Source organism: Hypanus sabinus, unplaced genomic scaffold (assembly GCF_030144855.1).
Source record: "Hypanus sabinus isolate sHypSab1 unplaced genomic scaffold, sHypSab1.hap1 scaffold_806, whole genome shotgun sequence".
NCBI classification, from domain to species: domain Eukaryota; kingdom Metazoa; phylum Chordata; class Chondrichthyes; order Myliobatiformes; family Dasyatidae; genus Hypanus; species Hypanus sabinus.
The window spans coordinates 18324-36816 of NW_026781658.1; the positions used below are offsets into that span (position 1 = coordinate 18324).

The 18493-nt window shown below is 44.4% G+C and overlaps 1 protein-coding gene across 1 annotated transcript in view; it reads right to left on the reverse strand.

Moving 5' to 3' along the window:
• Positions 1-2380: 2380 nt before the first annotated feature.
• The window catches only part of LOC132390224 (zinc finger protein 850-like), an 86152-nt gene continuing 70039 nt past the window's right edge, over positions 2381-18493 (reverse strand). The window contains exon 5 of the mRNA XM_059962830.1: positions 2381-7580. Within this exon, the coding sequence (XP_059818813.1) occupies positions 6135-7580 (1446 nt within the window). The 3' untranslated portion in view covers positions 2381-6134. The remainder of the gene's footprint in view (positions 7581-18493) is intronic.

Sequence of the window (18493 nt, forward strand, 5' to 3'; positions counted from 1 at the left end):
AAGCCCCAGTGTCTGGCAGAGCTGTCACCGTCATGGGCTGTTGGTGCAGATTGGGATGGCGGTGGGGTGTCAGTGACCTCTGTATCAGAGAACAACACGGGTTTCTACATCCTCCTGTGAGATATAAATGATATAAATTCGGATCAGCTGGCATAGCTGGAGTTTGCAAAGGGAAAGGGGATAGGGAAGGGGCTGAGGAGATAGAGTTTTAATCAGCAAACCATCGTCCGGGGTGGAGGGGTACAGGAGCTGTCTGATAGATCGTTTTACAGTAATTGTGTTTTTATATAATCTCACAGATAGTGACTGAGGAAGGAGCTTGGTGAGGGAGGAGACCCGGAGGTGAGCAGGTCAGACACGGTATCAGGAGAGTGACAGTGATGTGATTTCCTGTGTCACAGGTACAGACAGTCGTCTCAGGTGAGGAGTTTGTGTGGAGATGCAGCTTCCCTGGAGGTGGAGGAAAGAGGACACACAAACAGGTGGAACCAGCTGTGGGAAGACATGGTTTGTCAGGTCTGACGACGAGCTGAATGTACCATAACCTTCAGACTGAATCAGAAAACCATTCTGAGGGTATTTGAAATGTCAGAAGCAGGGGAGATGTGATCACATGTGCAGAGGGCAGGGTTTGTGTCTCCATCAGACCGTCAGTGAGATCGTTCAAGTTACAATGTGCAGGGATGAAATCACAGTGTTTGGGGCCGGATTTAATCACTGATTCTGTCATAGTGAGAGGGTTAGTTTTGCTGTATGCCGGCAACATTAATGGAAGAAGACACAGGAACTTCATCAATTGCCAGTTGTTTAGCAGAAGTAAACAATCTCTATGTTAGATTGACAGAAACAGATACTCCCAGTGGTGACAAAGCGGTTCAGTCTGGTTCAATTCAGGTTGGAGAGGGGTGTGGAGTTTTGAAATCAATGCCTCGCGGTGCCACCATCATTAATTTAGCATGTCCGGAGTGGTGGATCACACAGCACGGAAACAGGCCTTTGGCTGGCCATACCTGTTCTGACCATCCACTCACTGTCTACACTGGTCCCATTTATCCGCACTTGGTTCACAGCCGACTGTATCTCAGCAGTTTCAATGCTCATCCTCTTCGTAAATGTTGTGAAGGGACCTGCCTCCACCACCACCTCGGGCAGTGAGTTCCAGATTTCAGCTACCCTCTGAGTGAGAAATCTCCTCCTCAGATCCCTCTAAACCTCTTCATCCTCTGCTTAAATCTATGCCCTCTGATCTGAGACACCTCTGCGACAGGATAGTGGCCAATATGGGCATCAGTGAGGCCTTTGATAAGGTTCACATGGTAAGTTGCTGTGGAAAGTCAGATCACACGGGATCCAGGGAGAGCTGGCTCACTGGATGCACAGTTGTCTTGATGGTAGGAAACAGAGAGTGATGGTGGGAGGCTGTTTATTGGACTCGAGGCCTGGGCTTAGTGAGGTTACCCAGGGTTACACCCCATTGATCTCATTATTCATTCATATTTAATGATATTTACACAGTTGAATTCTATGCTCTAGTTGATCTTTCACTGATCCTGTTACTATTCTGTAGATTTGCTAAGTGTTCCTGTAGGAAAAACAGTCTCAGGGTTGCATGTGGTGACATATATGTACTCTGATAATAACATTTACTTTGAACATCAACCATTGCTACTTGTCATCTGGATCAATAATTTGGTTGAGAATGTACAGGGTATGGATCGCAGTTTTGCAGCCAGTTCAAACAATTACTTTTTCTGAAAGATATTAAGTATAAACTCTCTGCTCTGTTTCCCTCTCTGCACTCGACCACCCCTCCCCTTACTGTCTTCCCTCTCTGCCCCTTCCCCTCTCTCACCCTGACATTGGACATACGTTCAGGGTGAAAGTGAATTATTTTTGGGGAATCTGAAGGGGAATTCTTCACTCAGAGGTTGGTGAGAGTGTGGAATGAGCTGCCAGTGGAAGTGGAGGATGTGGGTTTTATTGAGACACTCAAGAGGAATTTGGGTGAGGACGTGGATGGGAGGTGTATGGAGGCTCTGGTGCAGGTAGCTGGAACCAGGCAGTAACAACAAAAACGGGTCGGCATGGACTAGAAGTTTCACTGCCGCTTGGCTCTGTGATTCTAATAATATTGTGATTTGTAATTTCCGCATTTAGTACATTGCTACTAATGTCTGAACCCAGAAATTTACCCAAACAAGTATTGAAAGACTCTTGACGGGTACAGAAAGCATTTACAAGCTGAGATACTTGCCAAAGGGGGTGTTACTAAGCACTGACCATGCAGGGTGCCCAAACTTCTGCTTCTGGCCCTTATCTTTTTTTGCTATTTTGAAACTGTAAAAGATGTGATGCACCATCAATAACTCTGAGACATGAGGCGAGATATCGGCTTTTATTGACTGGAAGAAAGAACAAGAAGCAATTAACCACCATGTTACATCCTGGAGACTGAGGCCAGGGCTCAGGCCTCAATCCCTTATACCGGGGTCTGTGGGAGGAGCCACAGGAACAATCAGCGGGGGGGGGGGGGGCATGTCCAGACAGGTACATGTAGTTCACCACAAGATGGAAATAAAATGTAATCTTGCTTAAAATATTAAAGAAATGTGTCATCTTTAACTTTATGCCTTTTCTAATCAGGTCATCTTTTACTCGCTTAGCTATTTTACAGTAACAGAAATTTTGACCGGGGTGCCCAAACTTTTGCATATGTATATCCTATGCCTTCCAAATTACTTCCAAAAATTCCAGCCATTGCTGCACTGTTTTCTCCCTACCCGTGTTCTTTTTAAATCAATTTTGACCAATTTTTCTCTCATGCCTCTCTAATTCTTTTTATTCCACATTTGACTTTAACTTCTCCTTCTCTAATGTTGGGGTGAATTTGATCACATTAAGATCATTTACCCCTGAAAGTTCTTTGAAATTCAGTGACCTAATTAATTCCGGTTCATTACAACACCCAATCCTGAATAGCTGATCCCCAACTGGGCTCAACCACGAGCTGCTCTAAAAAGCATCTTGTAGGCATTCTAGGATTTCCTCCTCTTCAAACCAACACCATCCCGATTTTCCTAATCACCTGCATGACAATCCCCTATGACAATTGTAACATTGCCCTTTGGCACGCATTTTCTATCTCCCATTGTAATTTCAGGACCTCATTCTTACTACTGTTTGAAGGTCTCTGTACAATTCCCATTAGGGATTTTTTTTTTACATTTGCTGCTCTTTAATTCTACAACTTCCAACCCTTTGCCACCACTTTCTAATGATTGTATCTAATATTTTACCAACAGAGCCACACAACCCCACTACCAGCTTGTTCTTGTCTTGTTCTTTCAATAAATATATAAGTATCTGAGAAACAAGAGGACCTGCAGATGCTAGAAATCTAGAGAACTACACACAAAGTGCTGGAGGAGCTCAGCATGTCAGGCAGCATCTATGGATGGGAATCAACATTTCAGGCCAAGACCCTTCACCAGGACTCTTGATACCCACATATCTGGAATATCAACAAGCAAAGAAATAGAAAGTAGTGCAAAATAGGGAAAACATTTGAAAAAATGTAGTTCACACCTTAAGAAGTCTTGTCAAACAGAGCTCACTAGTTAACAAATACAACAAAGGCAATAAACACTTTCTTCAATACCGGCATTGACTTATTAATAAGAAAAATATATTTGTCCCATTTCAATCAGTACAACTTACAAAGGTAAATAAGAACTTTAGAAAGCTTTAGAAAAGAGTATTTACACTGAAACTCACTTAGATTAACACGACCCTGGACAGAAGGAGGAACAGGAATAACACACGAGGAAAGATCACACAACAGTCAGATAAAACTTCTATATTTTCAAGAAAAATGAACTGGATTCAGCACTCCATGTGTGTATATACAGTTGTGATACGGAATACAGATCAGAAAAATTAACTGAGAGGCCAACTCAGAAAAATAAATCATCACTCTGGAAGAAATCATTAGCAGGTGGTATGAGTATGGCATCGCAACAATCTCAGCAGATGAGATGTTGACAAGGAAGCATCGAGCACCTGACTGACAGTTGGACTCCTCTTACCAGAAACAGAGGGGTTCCTTGCAGGAATACAAGACAAGCTGGTTAACAAAAGGGGAAAATAAAATCAAAAATACATACAATATTGTTTGTATTGAAAGCAGTAAGTGCTGGAAATGCCAAGAGAAACCAGACACAATCCAACACATTCCAGGATCCAGCAGGAATTTAACTCAAACTGATTACTTATAAAGATAAAATATCATTCAGCAAATTCTTGCTTTAAAATACTGACTCATGATTGCCCTCCATCACTTCAGACAAGCCTGTAAGTTCAAGCCTGATCCAGTTTCAGAGTCAAAATCTTACAAATGATATGATAATCAATACATTGTTACAGATAGGACAATCTATAATAACTATCCAGACATAATATTACAGGATAAACAAGCAGGAACAACACCCTCAATAATTGAAACCATTCCAAACACATAGATGTCACACGGGTATAGTTTGTTATCAGTCAAACCACCAAAAGATTTTCTCCATCAATCTGCTTCCAAATGTTGCTACTCTGTCATTTGTTGCCATACCCCACTGCTGATTCCCTTCTCCTCATCATATGTTCTTACCCCAACCATCTTCCAGAGCCCCAAACTCTGCCCTGTGCAGATTTGTCTCTGGTTTCTGACCCTGCTCCATTGAACGTCCTGCTAATGGTTTACCATTCTGCTTTCAGTCTTTGGAAGACAGTGGTGTTTTCTAACAACCCTTTAGAAGCAGAGAAAATGACCAATAATGTGGTAATGAGCCATGAGTAAGGAGGGTAACTCCAAAATTAATTCTTCCTCAGTCCAGAGATTTCAGGGGTAAAGAACATCTCAGACAGAATTGCAGTCAGCTTAACTTCTTCAGTCTGCAGAGAATTCAAGGGAAACCTCTTCACAAACAGATTGGTGACTGTTTGGAACCCATCACTACAGACAGAGGAAGAGGTGAACAACAGGGGAAGATTTAAGAGGACTGTCCTGGAACAGAATCACTGGCAGGGTTCAGCCAGCCTGTGGTGACTCTCTACTGTACAATAGGTGTAATGTAAATTCAGTAAGTACCAAGGACAGGGTTTAAAATGGAACAGATTTATTTGTCTCAGATGCAGAATATTAAACTCCTGTCCCAGTAAAGTTGAATGCGCAGCAGGAGAATCTCCTCCCATGCCCAGTGACCAGGGTGCAGAACTGGGTGTGGTGAGCAGCAGCAATAATCGCAGAGTTCAGCACTTACAGTCACTCTCAAAATAGCATTCAGCGATGGTGATGGACAAATATCCAGCATGAAGCTTATTGAAACTTTCTCCCCAGTGTGAACCCGCTAGTCTGTCACAAGTGTAACACGCTGTAAGGTTTCACTGCTGATGTAATGGTTTCTCTGTAGCAGCAATATTTAGGTTATGACTAGTGATAACAGGGTTTTGGAGTGCAAGGCTTTCCGATGGCAGAATTTTTTTTTTTCTTGTGAGTCTGGAAGAGAGATTATTGTGTTTTTTTGCTGGGGAGAGATGAGAAGATGTGAACGGAGAGAGGGGGACCTTTTTTCTTTTGATTTCTTTACTAACCCTATAGTCAAAGAATGAATTATAAAGATCAATCATTAAATCACATATTGTGTATCATTTGTTATTTCAGGGTACTTAGTTATAACATGGGACACACCACACAGCATCCACCCAAACGAGATTTCTTATGTTTGACCGGGCTGAGTGGCTAACGCCCCCATATATTAAGCTGCTAGCCGAAGCGAGATTTACATCAGGTCAGATGAATGACTCCCTTTCCACGTTCACAGCAGCTGACTCGCCTCTTCCCATTGTGAACCAGGTAGTGTGTCATAAGGATAGATAAGTGAATGAATCCCTTTCCACGTTCACAGCAGCTGATTCGCCTCTTCCCATTGTGAACCAGGTATTGTGTCATAAGGATAGATAAGTGAATGAATCCCTTTCCACATTCACAGCAGGTGAACTGCCTCTTCCTAGTATGAACTCAATGATGCACAATTTGGTTGATTTGGCCGAGAGAAACTTTTCCCAAAGTCTGATCAGTTGATCAGCCTCTAATCAGTATGAACTCGCTGGTGTCTCTGTAGTTGAAATGACTGAGTGAATTGCTTCCCACAGTCTGAGCAGGTAAACGGCTTCTCCCCAGTGTGAATTCGCTGATGTACCTTCAGTTGGGGTGAACAAGTGAATCCCTTCCCACAGTCTGAGCAGGTAAATGGCTTCTCCCCAGTGTGAATTCGCTGATGTACCTTCAGTTGGGATGAACTAGTGAATCCCTTCCCACAGTCTGAGCAGGTAAATGGCTTCTCCCCAGTGTGAATTCGCTGATGTACCTTCAGTTGGGATGAACAAGTGAATCCCTTCCCACAGTCTGAGCAGGTAAACGGTTTCTCCCCAGTGTGAATTCGTTGATGTACCTTCAGTTGGGATGAACTAGTGCATCCTTTCCCACAGACTGAGCAGATGAACGGCCTCTCTCCAGTGTGAACTCGCTGATGTACCTTCATTTGGGATGAGCAAGTGAATCCCTTCCCACAGACTGAGCAGTTGAACGGCCTCTCCTCAGTGTGAACTGACTGGTGTACCAGTAGTGCGTGTGACAGAGTGAATCCCTTCCCACAGTCTGAGCAGGTGAATGGCCACTCCCCAGTATGAACTGACTTGTGTACCAGTAATTCGTGTGACTGAGTGAATCCCTTCCCACAGTCTGAGCAGGTGAATGGCCTGTCCCGAATGTGAATTCGCTGATGTTCCTTCAGATGGGATGACCGAGTGAATCCCTTTCCACAGTCTGAGCAGGTGAACGGCCTCTCTCCAGTGTGAACTCGCTGATGTACCTTCATTTGGGATAAGCAAGTGAATCCCTTCCCACAGTCTGAGCAGGTGAATGGGTTCTCTCCAGTGTGAACTCGCTGATGTCCCTTCAGTTGGGATGAGCAAATGAATCCCTTCCCACAGTCTGAGCAGGTGAATGGCCTCTCTCCAGTGTGAACTCGCTGGTGTCTCAGTAGGTGAGATGTCTGAGTGAATCCCTTTGAGCATTCCGAGCAGATGAACGGCCTCTCGCCAGTGTGAACTTGCCGGTGTGTCTGTAGTTGACATGATCGACTGAATCCCTTCCCACATTCTGAGCAGGTGAATGGCCTCTCCCCGGTGTGAACTCGCTGGTGTCTCTGTAGTTGAGATGACGCAGTGAATCCCTTCCCACAGTCTGTGCAGATGAACGGCCTCTCCTGAGTGTGAACCAACTTGTGTCCCAGGAGGTCGATTGACCGAGTGAAGCCCTTCCCACAGTCTGAGCAGGTGAATGGCCTCTCTCCAGTGTGAACTCTCTGATGTACCTTCAGCTGATATGACTGAGTGAATCCCTTCCCGCAGTCTGAGCAGGTGAACGGCCGCTCCCCAGTGTGAATTCGCTGATGTACCTTCAGTTCCGATGAGCAAGTGAATCCCTTCCCACAGTCTGAGCAGGTGTATGGCTTCTCACCAGTGTGAACTCGCTCATGTACCTTCAGGTTGGATGATGAAATGAATCCCTTCCCACAGAATGAGCAGAGGAACGGCCTCTCCCCAGTGTGAACAAACTTATGTCCCAGTAGGTCGGATGACCGAGTGAATCCCTTCCCACAGTCTGAGCAGGTGAACGGCCGCTCCTCAGTGTGAACCCGCTGGTGAGCCATGAAGTCAGATGACCGTGTGAATCCTTCCCCACAAATTTAGCAGATGACCAGCCTCTGCCCGGTGTGATATACTGGTGTGTCCACAGGTGGGAAGACCGACTGAATTCCTTCTCACTCACAGAGTAGGTGAATGGCCTCGTCCCAGTGTCAACTTGGTGATGTCCCTTCAGTTGAAATTTCCAAATGAATTCATTCCGACTGTCTAAGAAGATGAATGGGTTTCCTCCCTTGTTTAAAATGTCAGGCGTGCCAGTCAGTCAGATGATTGAGTGAATCCCTCCCCACAGTCTGAGCAGGAAGGATGATCGAGGAAATCCTTTGTTCCGCTTCTTAAATATCTGGATAGAGACAGCAAAACTGGTGTGTGGTGTTCGAGATTCCCATAGATTAATTCTTTGTCATTTTTAACCTGTAAAAAGATATACAAAATCCATCAATGGGTGTAGGACAACATTTCAGATGAGATCACTTGAGTTGTCACGGTGTGATCTGGCAACACACTCTTACAGTGAAGTTCAACCTGAGTTGGAGAGAGAAATCATCTTCTAACTGGGCAGAGAGCTGGTATCTGGAATGACCACTAAACTCTCAGATGTTCTTCCTGTGTCTCTAAGAATGGGGGATTTCTGCCATCTCCAAACTGTGACCTGACTCAGTTTGACTCTCTCCATTGATATTTTTCCCTGTTTACTGAGCTGCATGGGTGCCTGGCCCCACAGCAACTTAAATACTCACACACAAAAAGCCAGCAGCGCATTCCATGCACCCACCACTCTCTGTGTAAAAAAAACTTACCCTGACATCCCCTCAGCATCGATTTCCAAGCATCTTAAAACTCTGCTCCCTTTTGTGAGCCATTTCAGCTCTGGGAAAATATCCTCTGGCTATGCACACAATCAATGCCCCTCATCATCTTATACACCTAAAAAAGGGTCTTAACATAAACAAGGACATTACACATTATACGTGATTGAGTTCATCTGCACGTTCACACAACCTATGTAGCAGACCTGTAACAGGTAATGAAGGATTTTCTCACCAAAGCTTTTGCACATTGTCCATATGTGGTTTGCTTACTAAACTATGCTTTAAAAAGTCAGATTTGCAAATATCACTCCACTTCTTCCCACTTGCAAATTCTCCAGCAACTTTTGCATCGCCACAACACACACAGGTAACACCAGTTTCTATATTGGACATAAATATTTCCGCTGAACCCACCAGAGGAATTGAGGATATATTAAAAAAAATCATTTTGAACCTATGTAATCTCTGACTAAAAGAATAATTGGTACTGAATAGGAATTTTGAACTGAAGTGAACTCAGTCTTCAGCATTTAGCTAAGACAGGCTCAATACCAGTTCTCTGCAGCTTGCAGAGAGACACACTGAGAACTGATAACATTATACATTGTACTCTCATTAGCTGATAACATTATACATTAGCTGATAACGATTGTTCTCTTGTTTGAGTAAATGGAGGAGGACTCAGTATTAGGACAGGAATGAACTTCTGTTTGAAATTAAGCCAGGGCCTTGCAAAGGGAATAACTGACAAGGACTGGACAGTACATCCACCTGTAACTAAAACCTTGATTTAGCAAACTCTCAATTCTAATAATTACGTTTTGCACCAACAGACTTGTTGGGTGTACCAGTTCAAATAACATCTTGCAAAAGTAATGTATGGGCTTGCTATGTACAAGTATACAGCTGTAACCTGAGTCAATAACAAGTCAGTCCACTTGCTAAGATAGTGGCAGTGCTTGCATGCCTTCCCTTTGACAACTGGGTCTCAAACTCCTGCAGGAGAATGCACAATAAACTGTGGTGATGATAGGAAACTGGGCTTCTGTGTATTATTTGGATTCAACTTTTAACATTTGTCATCATGAACAGGACCCCAATACAGGGAGTGCCAAGCAGACGGGCTGAGCAAATGGCTGGACCACTCTGGGGACTGCAGAGACTGACCGGGTGCCCAATAGTTATTTTAATTTTTGTCGCTGTCCGTTAGTTCCTTCGCAGGTACAGTCCCTCGTGGCAGGAGGCAGATCTGCCATGTAAATTAATCAATTGCGCAGGATGTGCCAGCCGGGTAAAGTTACCCGATTGATAATTGAGCAGGAGGCTTTGTGCCGAGTAAATGACAAAGAGAACATGGGTCAATTGCAGTCGATTTAGAGTTTTCCAGACAAGGAAAACGATTTTCAAATGTTGAGTGCAGCGCTGCATAAGAAATTGGGGAACAATATGTGGCCACTGGGGGGGAACCTGGGATATTACCTCATGAGAACAAGCAGTAAATTTGATATGGAAAATGAACTGTGGAATGAAGTGGAAATTGTGGTAAAGGGAATGGAAGGAAAAGCAGATGTGCAGTGGAACAGTATGTTATTAGCAAGTTGGAGTAAGAATGCATGTGACAATGGGATAGAGGTATGACCTGCAAAGGTTGGGTGAAGCTAAAAGTGAAGTGTGAATGGGTGCATGGATGCCGAAAACGAGAGCAGGAAAAACAAAGTAAGCAAACCAAGGCCGGCCTAGATAGGAGAGAAGGGCAGGAACATCAGACAGACAGACAGATATACTTTATTGATCCCAAAGGAAATTGGGTTTCATTACATACTGATAGGGAAACAAGGGATCCCAAACCCATGTCTGTCATACCAACCCTGTTTGAGGACAGTGACCATGATGAGGAGTGGGCACCACCCGTACCTCTCCTACCTTGCCAGGGGCCAAGTGCACCCATTGCCCCAAAACCCCAATGGTGACTGTTCGGGAAACAGGGAAGGGAGGTTCTCATTACTCTCAGATCCCGAATGGGAATACTGAGGATTATTTCGTGACAGGGAGGGAAGAATCCAATAAAACCACAGAGTTAATGGCTCCACAAAGACAATTACCCACCCGAATGCTGCCCAATCCACGAGCAGGAGGAGGGAGAGCCCTCAGTGATTCCTGTGTATGCACCCTGGAAGCCTCAAGAAATGATAATGATCATGAATCAGGCCCCAGACAGAAGAGAAAACCCAGCACAGTTTGCTCAGTGCGTCCGCAGTACAAAAATGTTTACTGCGACTCCACAAGATTTATTTGGTCTCTGCTGCATGACGAGGGGTGAAAATGAAAGGCAGATTTGAGATACCAAAGCTATCAGGAGTTACAGGTGGGAAAACATAATGAGAATGAACAGACAGGCCAGATTATTCAAGCCTTGGAAAGGGCTCTCCAACAACCTGTAAACATCACTAAAGTACTTGAATGCAAACCTAAGCCTGGGGAATCAGGACAGGACTATTGGGAGTGATTTGTGGCCTGCTACGGCACCTGCACAGGAGACCAAACATTTAATGATTGGAATCTGTCCCCCCAGTTCAATACCCTACTGCTCCAATGCTTACCAACTGAGTTAGCCAACATGATTAAAACAAATAATATGGATTGGCCTGACAATGACCGAAATCGAATGTGATGAGCTTTGACATATCATTCTGACCCGACTTTCGAATCCTGATCAACCCTGAAGGGAACTAATATTAAAGGTGACTATGTTCAGTGGAAAGGAGGATGTGAGTGGGCGACATCTGGGGATCAGAAATGGGAACAGAAACCTACCAACGGACAGGTGGGGACAACAACCCGTTTAGAAATTGACAAGCAAGGATGCCTCCTACTGTGAGTTCCACCCCTGAGGAAGAGCCCAATGTAATATTGCAAGTTGCTGGAATTTCATTTCTGTTTATGGCTGATGTGGGGGCAATCACAACCACTCTCGATCAGGAAATAGTATTGGAAAAGGGATTCCAGCTATCATACGCTACAATCACTCTGTCTGGGTTCGATGACACGGAACACACATATTCACGTACATGACTACGGGAAATAATTCCCACTATGGCCTGCCAGAGATGCTGAGCTCTGACAATGGCCCACACTTTATGGTGAAAGTAAACAAATGGGTATGTAACAAACTAGCTATCAAGCAACAATTCCACTGTGTACACCACCCACGGGCCGCTGGCAGAGTGGAAAGAGCCAATGGCACTCTGAAGAGTAAACTGGCCAGACTAACAGTGGAGACTGGACTCACTTGGTTGAAGGTCCGACCATTAGCCCGAATCCACATGAGGGTTACCCCACAGAGGAAAACAGGGTTGTCACCAGCTGAAATCATTTCCGGACGGCCCATGAGGACACACTAGGAACAAAGTCTCAGGATTAAAGGCAGGGTGAATAAGAATAAGGAACCTTGGTTCTCGATGGATATTGGAACTCTGATAAAGAAGAGAGAGATGCAAGACATGTGTAAGAAACAGGGAGCAAACAAGGTACTTGAGTAGTATAGGAAGTGCAAAAAAATACTTCAGGAAGAAATCAGGAGGACTGAAAGAAGACATGAGGTAGCGTTGGCAGTCAAGGTGAAGGACAGTAAGAGCTTCCACAGGTATATTAATAGCAAAAGGATAGTTAAGGGATAAAATTGGTCCTCTTGAGGATCAGAGTGGTCGACTATGCATGGAACCAAAAGAAATTGGGGAGATGTTAAATGTTTTTTTTTGTGTGTCTGAATTTACTAAGGAAACTGGCATGGAGTCAATGGAAATAAGGCAAACAAGTATCGAGGTCATGGAACCTATACAGATAGATGAGGAAGAGGTGCTTGCTACCTTGAGGCGAGTAGATAAATCTCCAGGACCTGACAGGTTATTCCCTCAGATCTTGAAGGAGACTAGTGTTGAAATTGCAGGGGCTCTGGCAGATATATTTAAATGTCGTTATCTATGGGTGAGGTGCCAGAGATTTGGAGAATAGCTCATGTTCTTCCGTTGCTTAAAAAAGGCTCTAAAAGTAATTCTCGAAATTATAGGCCGGTAAGTTTGATTTCGGCAGTGGGTAAATTATTGGAGGAGTACTAAGATATAGGATCGACAATTATTTAGATAGACAGGGACATATTAGGGAGAGTCAACACGGCTTTGTGCATGGTAGGTCATGTTTAACAAATATATTAGAGATTTTCGAGGCGGTTACAAGGAAAGTGGATGAAGGCAAGGCAGTGGATGTTCACATGGACTTCAGTAAGGCCTTTGACAAGGTCCCGCATGGGAGGTTAGTTACGAAGATTCATTCACTAGGTATACATGGTGAGGTAGTAAATTTGAATGGGAACTGAGAAAGGGAGAAGTCAGAGAGTGGTAGTGGAGGATTGCTACTTTGAGTGGAGGACTGTGACTGGTGGTGTGCCACAGGGATCAGTGCTGGGTCCAATGTTATTTGTCATCTATATCAATGATCTGGATAATAATCTGGTAAATTGGATCAGCAAATTTGTTGATGATACAAAAATTGGAGGTGTAGTGCACAGTGAGGAAGGTTTTCAAAGCTTGCAGAGGGATCTGAACCAGCTGGAAAAATGGCAGATGGAGTTTAATACAGAGGTATTGCACTTCGGAAGATCAAACCAAGGTAGAACATACAGTGAAAATGGTAGGGCACTGAGGGGTGCACTAGAACAGAGGGATCTAGGAATACTGATACAAAATTCCCTAAAAGTAGCATCACATGTAGATAGGGTAGTAAAGAGAGCTTTTGGTACTTTGGCCTTTATAAATCAAAGTTCTGAGTATATGAGTTGGAATGTAATGGTGAGGTTGTATATTGCATTAGTGAGGGGGAATTTGGAGTATTGTGTGCAGTTTTGGTCACCGAATTACAGGAAGAATATTAATAAGGTTGAAAGAGTGCAGAGACAAGGATGTTGCTGGGACTTGAGAAACTGAGTTACAGAGAAAGGTTGAATAGGTTAGGACTTTATTCCCTGGAGCGTAGGAGAATGAGGGGTGATTTGATAGAGGTGTATAAAATTAGGATGGGTATAGATAGAGTGAATGCAAGCAGGCTTTTTCCACTGAGGCTAGGGGAGAAGAAAACCCAGAGGACATGGGTTAAGGGTGAAGGGCAAAAAGTTTAAAGGGAATATTGGAGGTGGGGGGGGGGGGCTTCTTCACAACTGGGTCTGACTGGTACTGGCATAACTGGTTCGTCTGGGCACATTCTGTCTCACTCCCAACTATTTTGTACCTTCCTTTGCACAGGTATGTAATGTCTAAAGGACCAGTGTTTGAGTAAATGAGACTCACCAGACTTTCTCCTGACTGAATCAATGGAAACCCTGAGTCAGATGGGTCCTCTCCAGTTTATGCTCTCAGTTCTCGGGCTGGTTCACTTGTTGCTGTTCCCTTGTCTTCAGTCGTGGTTTTTCTTCCAATAAATCTCTCACTGCAGGTCTAACTTTAACATGAAAGATAATGAAGCACGTTAACAATGAAAAGGAGGACCAAACATATCTGCTTAATGTTACTAGGAACAAAACTCACTGAAATTTAAACATTGAAGGAAAATATAACGATCTCAGTGAACAATCTTTTATTGTCCCTCACATGACACAGACGATATGGAATAAGAAGGATCCATCATCCAGTCACGGTAAGACATACGACACAGGAACAGAATTAGGTGATTCGATCCATCTGGTCTGTCCCACCATTCAACCATGGCTGATTTTTATTCCAACACCATATCCCTGTCTTCCTCCTGTAACCCTGAAGCTACTCAGCAATCATCAGTATATTAATCGGTCACAAATAGACCCAAATGGCAGCCTCAAACAAATTCTGTGGCAACAAATTCCACATATCAGACATCTTTAAGCCAAAAAAAATTTCTTATCTCAGTTTTAAAGGGAAGCATCTTTATTCTGAGACTGTGCTGTCAGATTACAGACTCCCTGTCTAATGGAAACATCCTCTCCATGTCCACTGTATCCAGGCTTTTCAGCATTCGGTAGGTTTACTTAGCCATACACCCCTCCACCACCCACACTGTCCCTCTGAACTCCATCGAGCACAGGTCCAGAACCATCAAGTGCTCCTCACACATAAAGCCGATCATTCCTGAGATTATTCATGTGAACCTCATTAGCAACAACTGCATTGGCCACATTTCCAGGGATAAAAGACAAATTGGTTCCAGCAAGTTGTGCTTCCTTTACTGTTATACTATCACTCCATTTCCAGATTAAAACAGGACCATTTCAGGAAATTTGTATTACAGATCTTGTCTTGTCTATACTGGACCGACCGCCGTCGCTGGGCTTGCAGGAGTAACGTGTGGCTCTGCTCTGCTGCGTGGAGCTGAGGCTCGAACCATTCTCCCCCTGGACTTCCCAGTCCCTCGGTAAAGCAGGCAGTGAAATAAAGATCCCCACAACCTGGGACGTTCTCCTTTCTCACCCACCCCAGTCCGGGAGAAGACACAACAGCCATAAAGCTCCAGGACAAATGCGAGGAGCTTCAGGAAGCGAGACGAGTTCGGGGAAGTTAATGGGACTCAGTGGCCAAAATCACACCACGTGATCTGGCGTCACGACGCGGAGGGCGGGGCGACTATGCTACACACAGCCTCACGTGACCTGTCGGCCGGACTTCCATTTCAATTCTGCGGAAACAGACAGCCTGGGCTCCTGGTTTGGATCGTTCAATGCAGATTAAGTGAAGTCGACACATTTCTGACGAGCCCAGTTAGTTGGGAAACAAATGAATTCCTGGCCCTCAGTTCGGGGCTCACGGCCAACATCGGATCTCCCCGCTCGGGATCGGTCTCAATACTCACCGATGGGAAAGTGATATCTTCGGCCCGCAGACAGTGATCCCGACGGAAGAGACGAAAGTCTTTCGCGAACACACCGCCGACCCACTTCAACTCTGAGCGGAGAGGATAACACCGTCCAGCCGGAGACTGTGAACATGCGCGAAGAGATTGTTACATCATCGGGAGGCGGGGCCTCGGAAACAGACGCGCAGGTGCTGCCCATCTGCGGTTAAATGGGAGGGGCAAACGGGATCACGTGTCAGGATTGGCGACACCTCCCCCCCCCCCCAGGCAGAGGCTCCAGCTACTCATTAGTCTGTGGAAAGAAGCAAACTTGCCGCTCACATCTCCACTCACCTTAAATGTATTAGACATTTCAACCCCCAGGAAAAATATATCGTCTGTCCACTCTATCTATTCCTCTCGTAATCTTATAAACGTCCATCCAGTCTCACCCCAGCCTGCGCCGCTCTGGAGAAAACAACACAAGTTTGTCCAGCCTCTTGTTATAGCTCATGCCCTCTAATCCAGGCAGGGTCCTGGTAAACCTCTTCTGCGCCCAGTCCAAAGCCCCGACATCCTTCCGAGAATGGGGGCGACCAGAACTGTATGAAACACTCCAGATGTGGTCTAACTAGTTTTATAAAACTGTGTTACGAACTGTAACGTTTTAGAAACGAACCAGCAGCAATAGAGTTCACACCGGAGTCTGGTTTTGATGTTAAAACCATTCTCTTTATTAGTATATAGTAACTTAATGAAATAAAGGAAAGTTGACAGTGTTAAGTGTATATATGTGTAAATGTAATTCCCAGAATATCGAGGCTGATGGAACAAAGCTTAGAGTCTTGAGATGGTAAAGTAGGAAAGTTCAGTAATCCATGGAATAAATGATGGGACAGAGATATTTGTAATCCAGGGTGAAACGTAGAGAAAAGGCCGTTACTTCAAAATAACCATCGACGACGTTCTTATCCGCTGAATCCGTCCACATACGAGTCATCAGCGAAAGTGACCTGTCACAGGAATACCGTCTTCCAGGGGTTACCACACAACATACCCAGGCAAAGGTTAACACAAGATATTCCACAATCCACTCCTATGGATTATACGAAGTGACAGCCACAGACTTTCGTTGTGTTTCCGTGTACCGATGATCAACCCACTCTTGTGGGCACAGGAGAGTTCCAAGCCTCAGCTGCGACTAACTGAAGCGATCAGCTTTTCCAGTCTCTCTCCCTCTCTTTAGACTGGCCGACTGCCTGTCTGCAGATCGCTCTCTCTCTTATGGTTCAGTCCACAGTCAGCGCTGTCAGCCTGTGACTGACGTCATAGTCCCGCCTCCTTGGAGTGTAAGATCCCTCTGATCATCAACACTGTTCAGGGTTTTGCATTTAACAGTGTACTGTCGCATACATTCGACCTACCGAGCTGCCAAGATGATCATCACTAATCAAATCTCACTGAGATCTCTCAGGTCCTGTTGAATTTATTGCCAAGTGCACAAGTACGGGAAGGGACAGGGACAGAGAAACACTGACTTATGGCAGCATCACAGGCAAGTACGTTCAGATAACACAGGGAACACAAGTTATACGATTCTCTGTCAGTAACAATCTGTAAATATATTTTAAGTCATTAACGATATATAAAATACATTGCGTCATGATCAATAATAAAATGTACATTTTGTCTCAATAACAGACTTGGAAATGTTGAATTTGGTCCCTGTCTCCATTCCTCCTGTAATCCACAACCAGCTCCTGTGTTTTTGTCACAATGAGGGAGAGGTTGTTTTCTTGACACCACTGTGTCGGGGTGATGACTTCTTCTCTGTCGGCTGCCTCGTTATTATTTGAGATCAGGCCAGTCAGTGTAGTGTCGTCAGCAAATTTAGTTAGCAGATTGGAGCTGTGGGTGGCGACACAACTCATGGGTGCACAGAGTAAAGGAGGGAGGAAGAAGACAACCCTGTGGGGTATGTGTGCTGAGGGTCAGAGAGAGAGAGAGAGAGAGAGAGAGAGAGAGAGAGAGAGAGAGAGAGAGAGAGGTGAGCGAGCCCACACTTAACACCTGCTGGGGATCTGACAGGAAGTCCAGGATCCAGCTACACAAGGCAGGGTGAAGGCCGAGGTCTCTGAGCTTCTTGTCGATACTTCACGGCTTTGTATGGCTACTGCTCTGCCCACGACTGCAAGGAACTGCAGAGAACATCAGAGAAACAAGCCTCCACTCCGTGGTCTCCTCCTACATTCCCCTCCCTCGGAAAAGCAGGCCACGTACTCAAAGATCCTCACAACCTGGACATTCTCGCTGCAAACCCGCTCCCCCATCGGGGAAGAGATACAAAAGCCTTAAAGCGCGAACCACCCGGCTCAAGGACGGCTTCCTGTCTGTGGTCATAATCCAAATGAATGATAAAATGGACTCGGCCTCACAATGTAACTCGACGTGACCCTGCACCATATGTCTATCTGCACTGCACTATCTCTGCAGCCATAATGCTTTGTTACATTGTTGTTTTGTCATTTACATTTTTCATTTTTAGAATCGTTTTAACTAGTACATAATGTTCTCCAGCTATAGAATGAAACAAGACTTCAGTAGATTAATATGTATAAAATTAATAAAGCTGAAGAAAAAAACTAATCGTAAAATATCAAAATGGAAAATATATATAGGAAAAAGAAGGAAATAAAGAACCCCATCTAACTAGGGGGGACCCACGAACAACAAAAAAGGGAAAAACCCATTAGGAATCAACCCCCCGGAGCAACACGTTTAACCATCATCTAAATATAAAAAGAGAATCATCAACCGCCATTTCATATTTATAAAAAAATAAAATTGGAAGGAAACCATATAGCATAGTTCAAATTAAATGATAATATTTGGCAAAGAACACCATCTCCTCTCAAAATCGAATCCAGGATCAAAATTTCTCCTAATTTTTTTCAAAATAAGACATAAGATTCCTTGAGAAAACCATTCAATTAATTCAAGGGAAGAAGTATCTTTGTGTTTTAATAAAATAGCCCTTCTTGTCAATAGTGTAACCAATGCAATTACATGTTGAT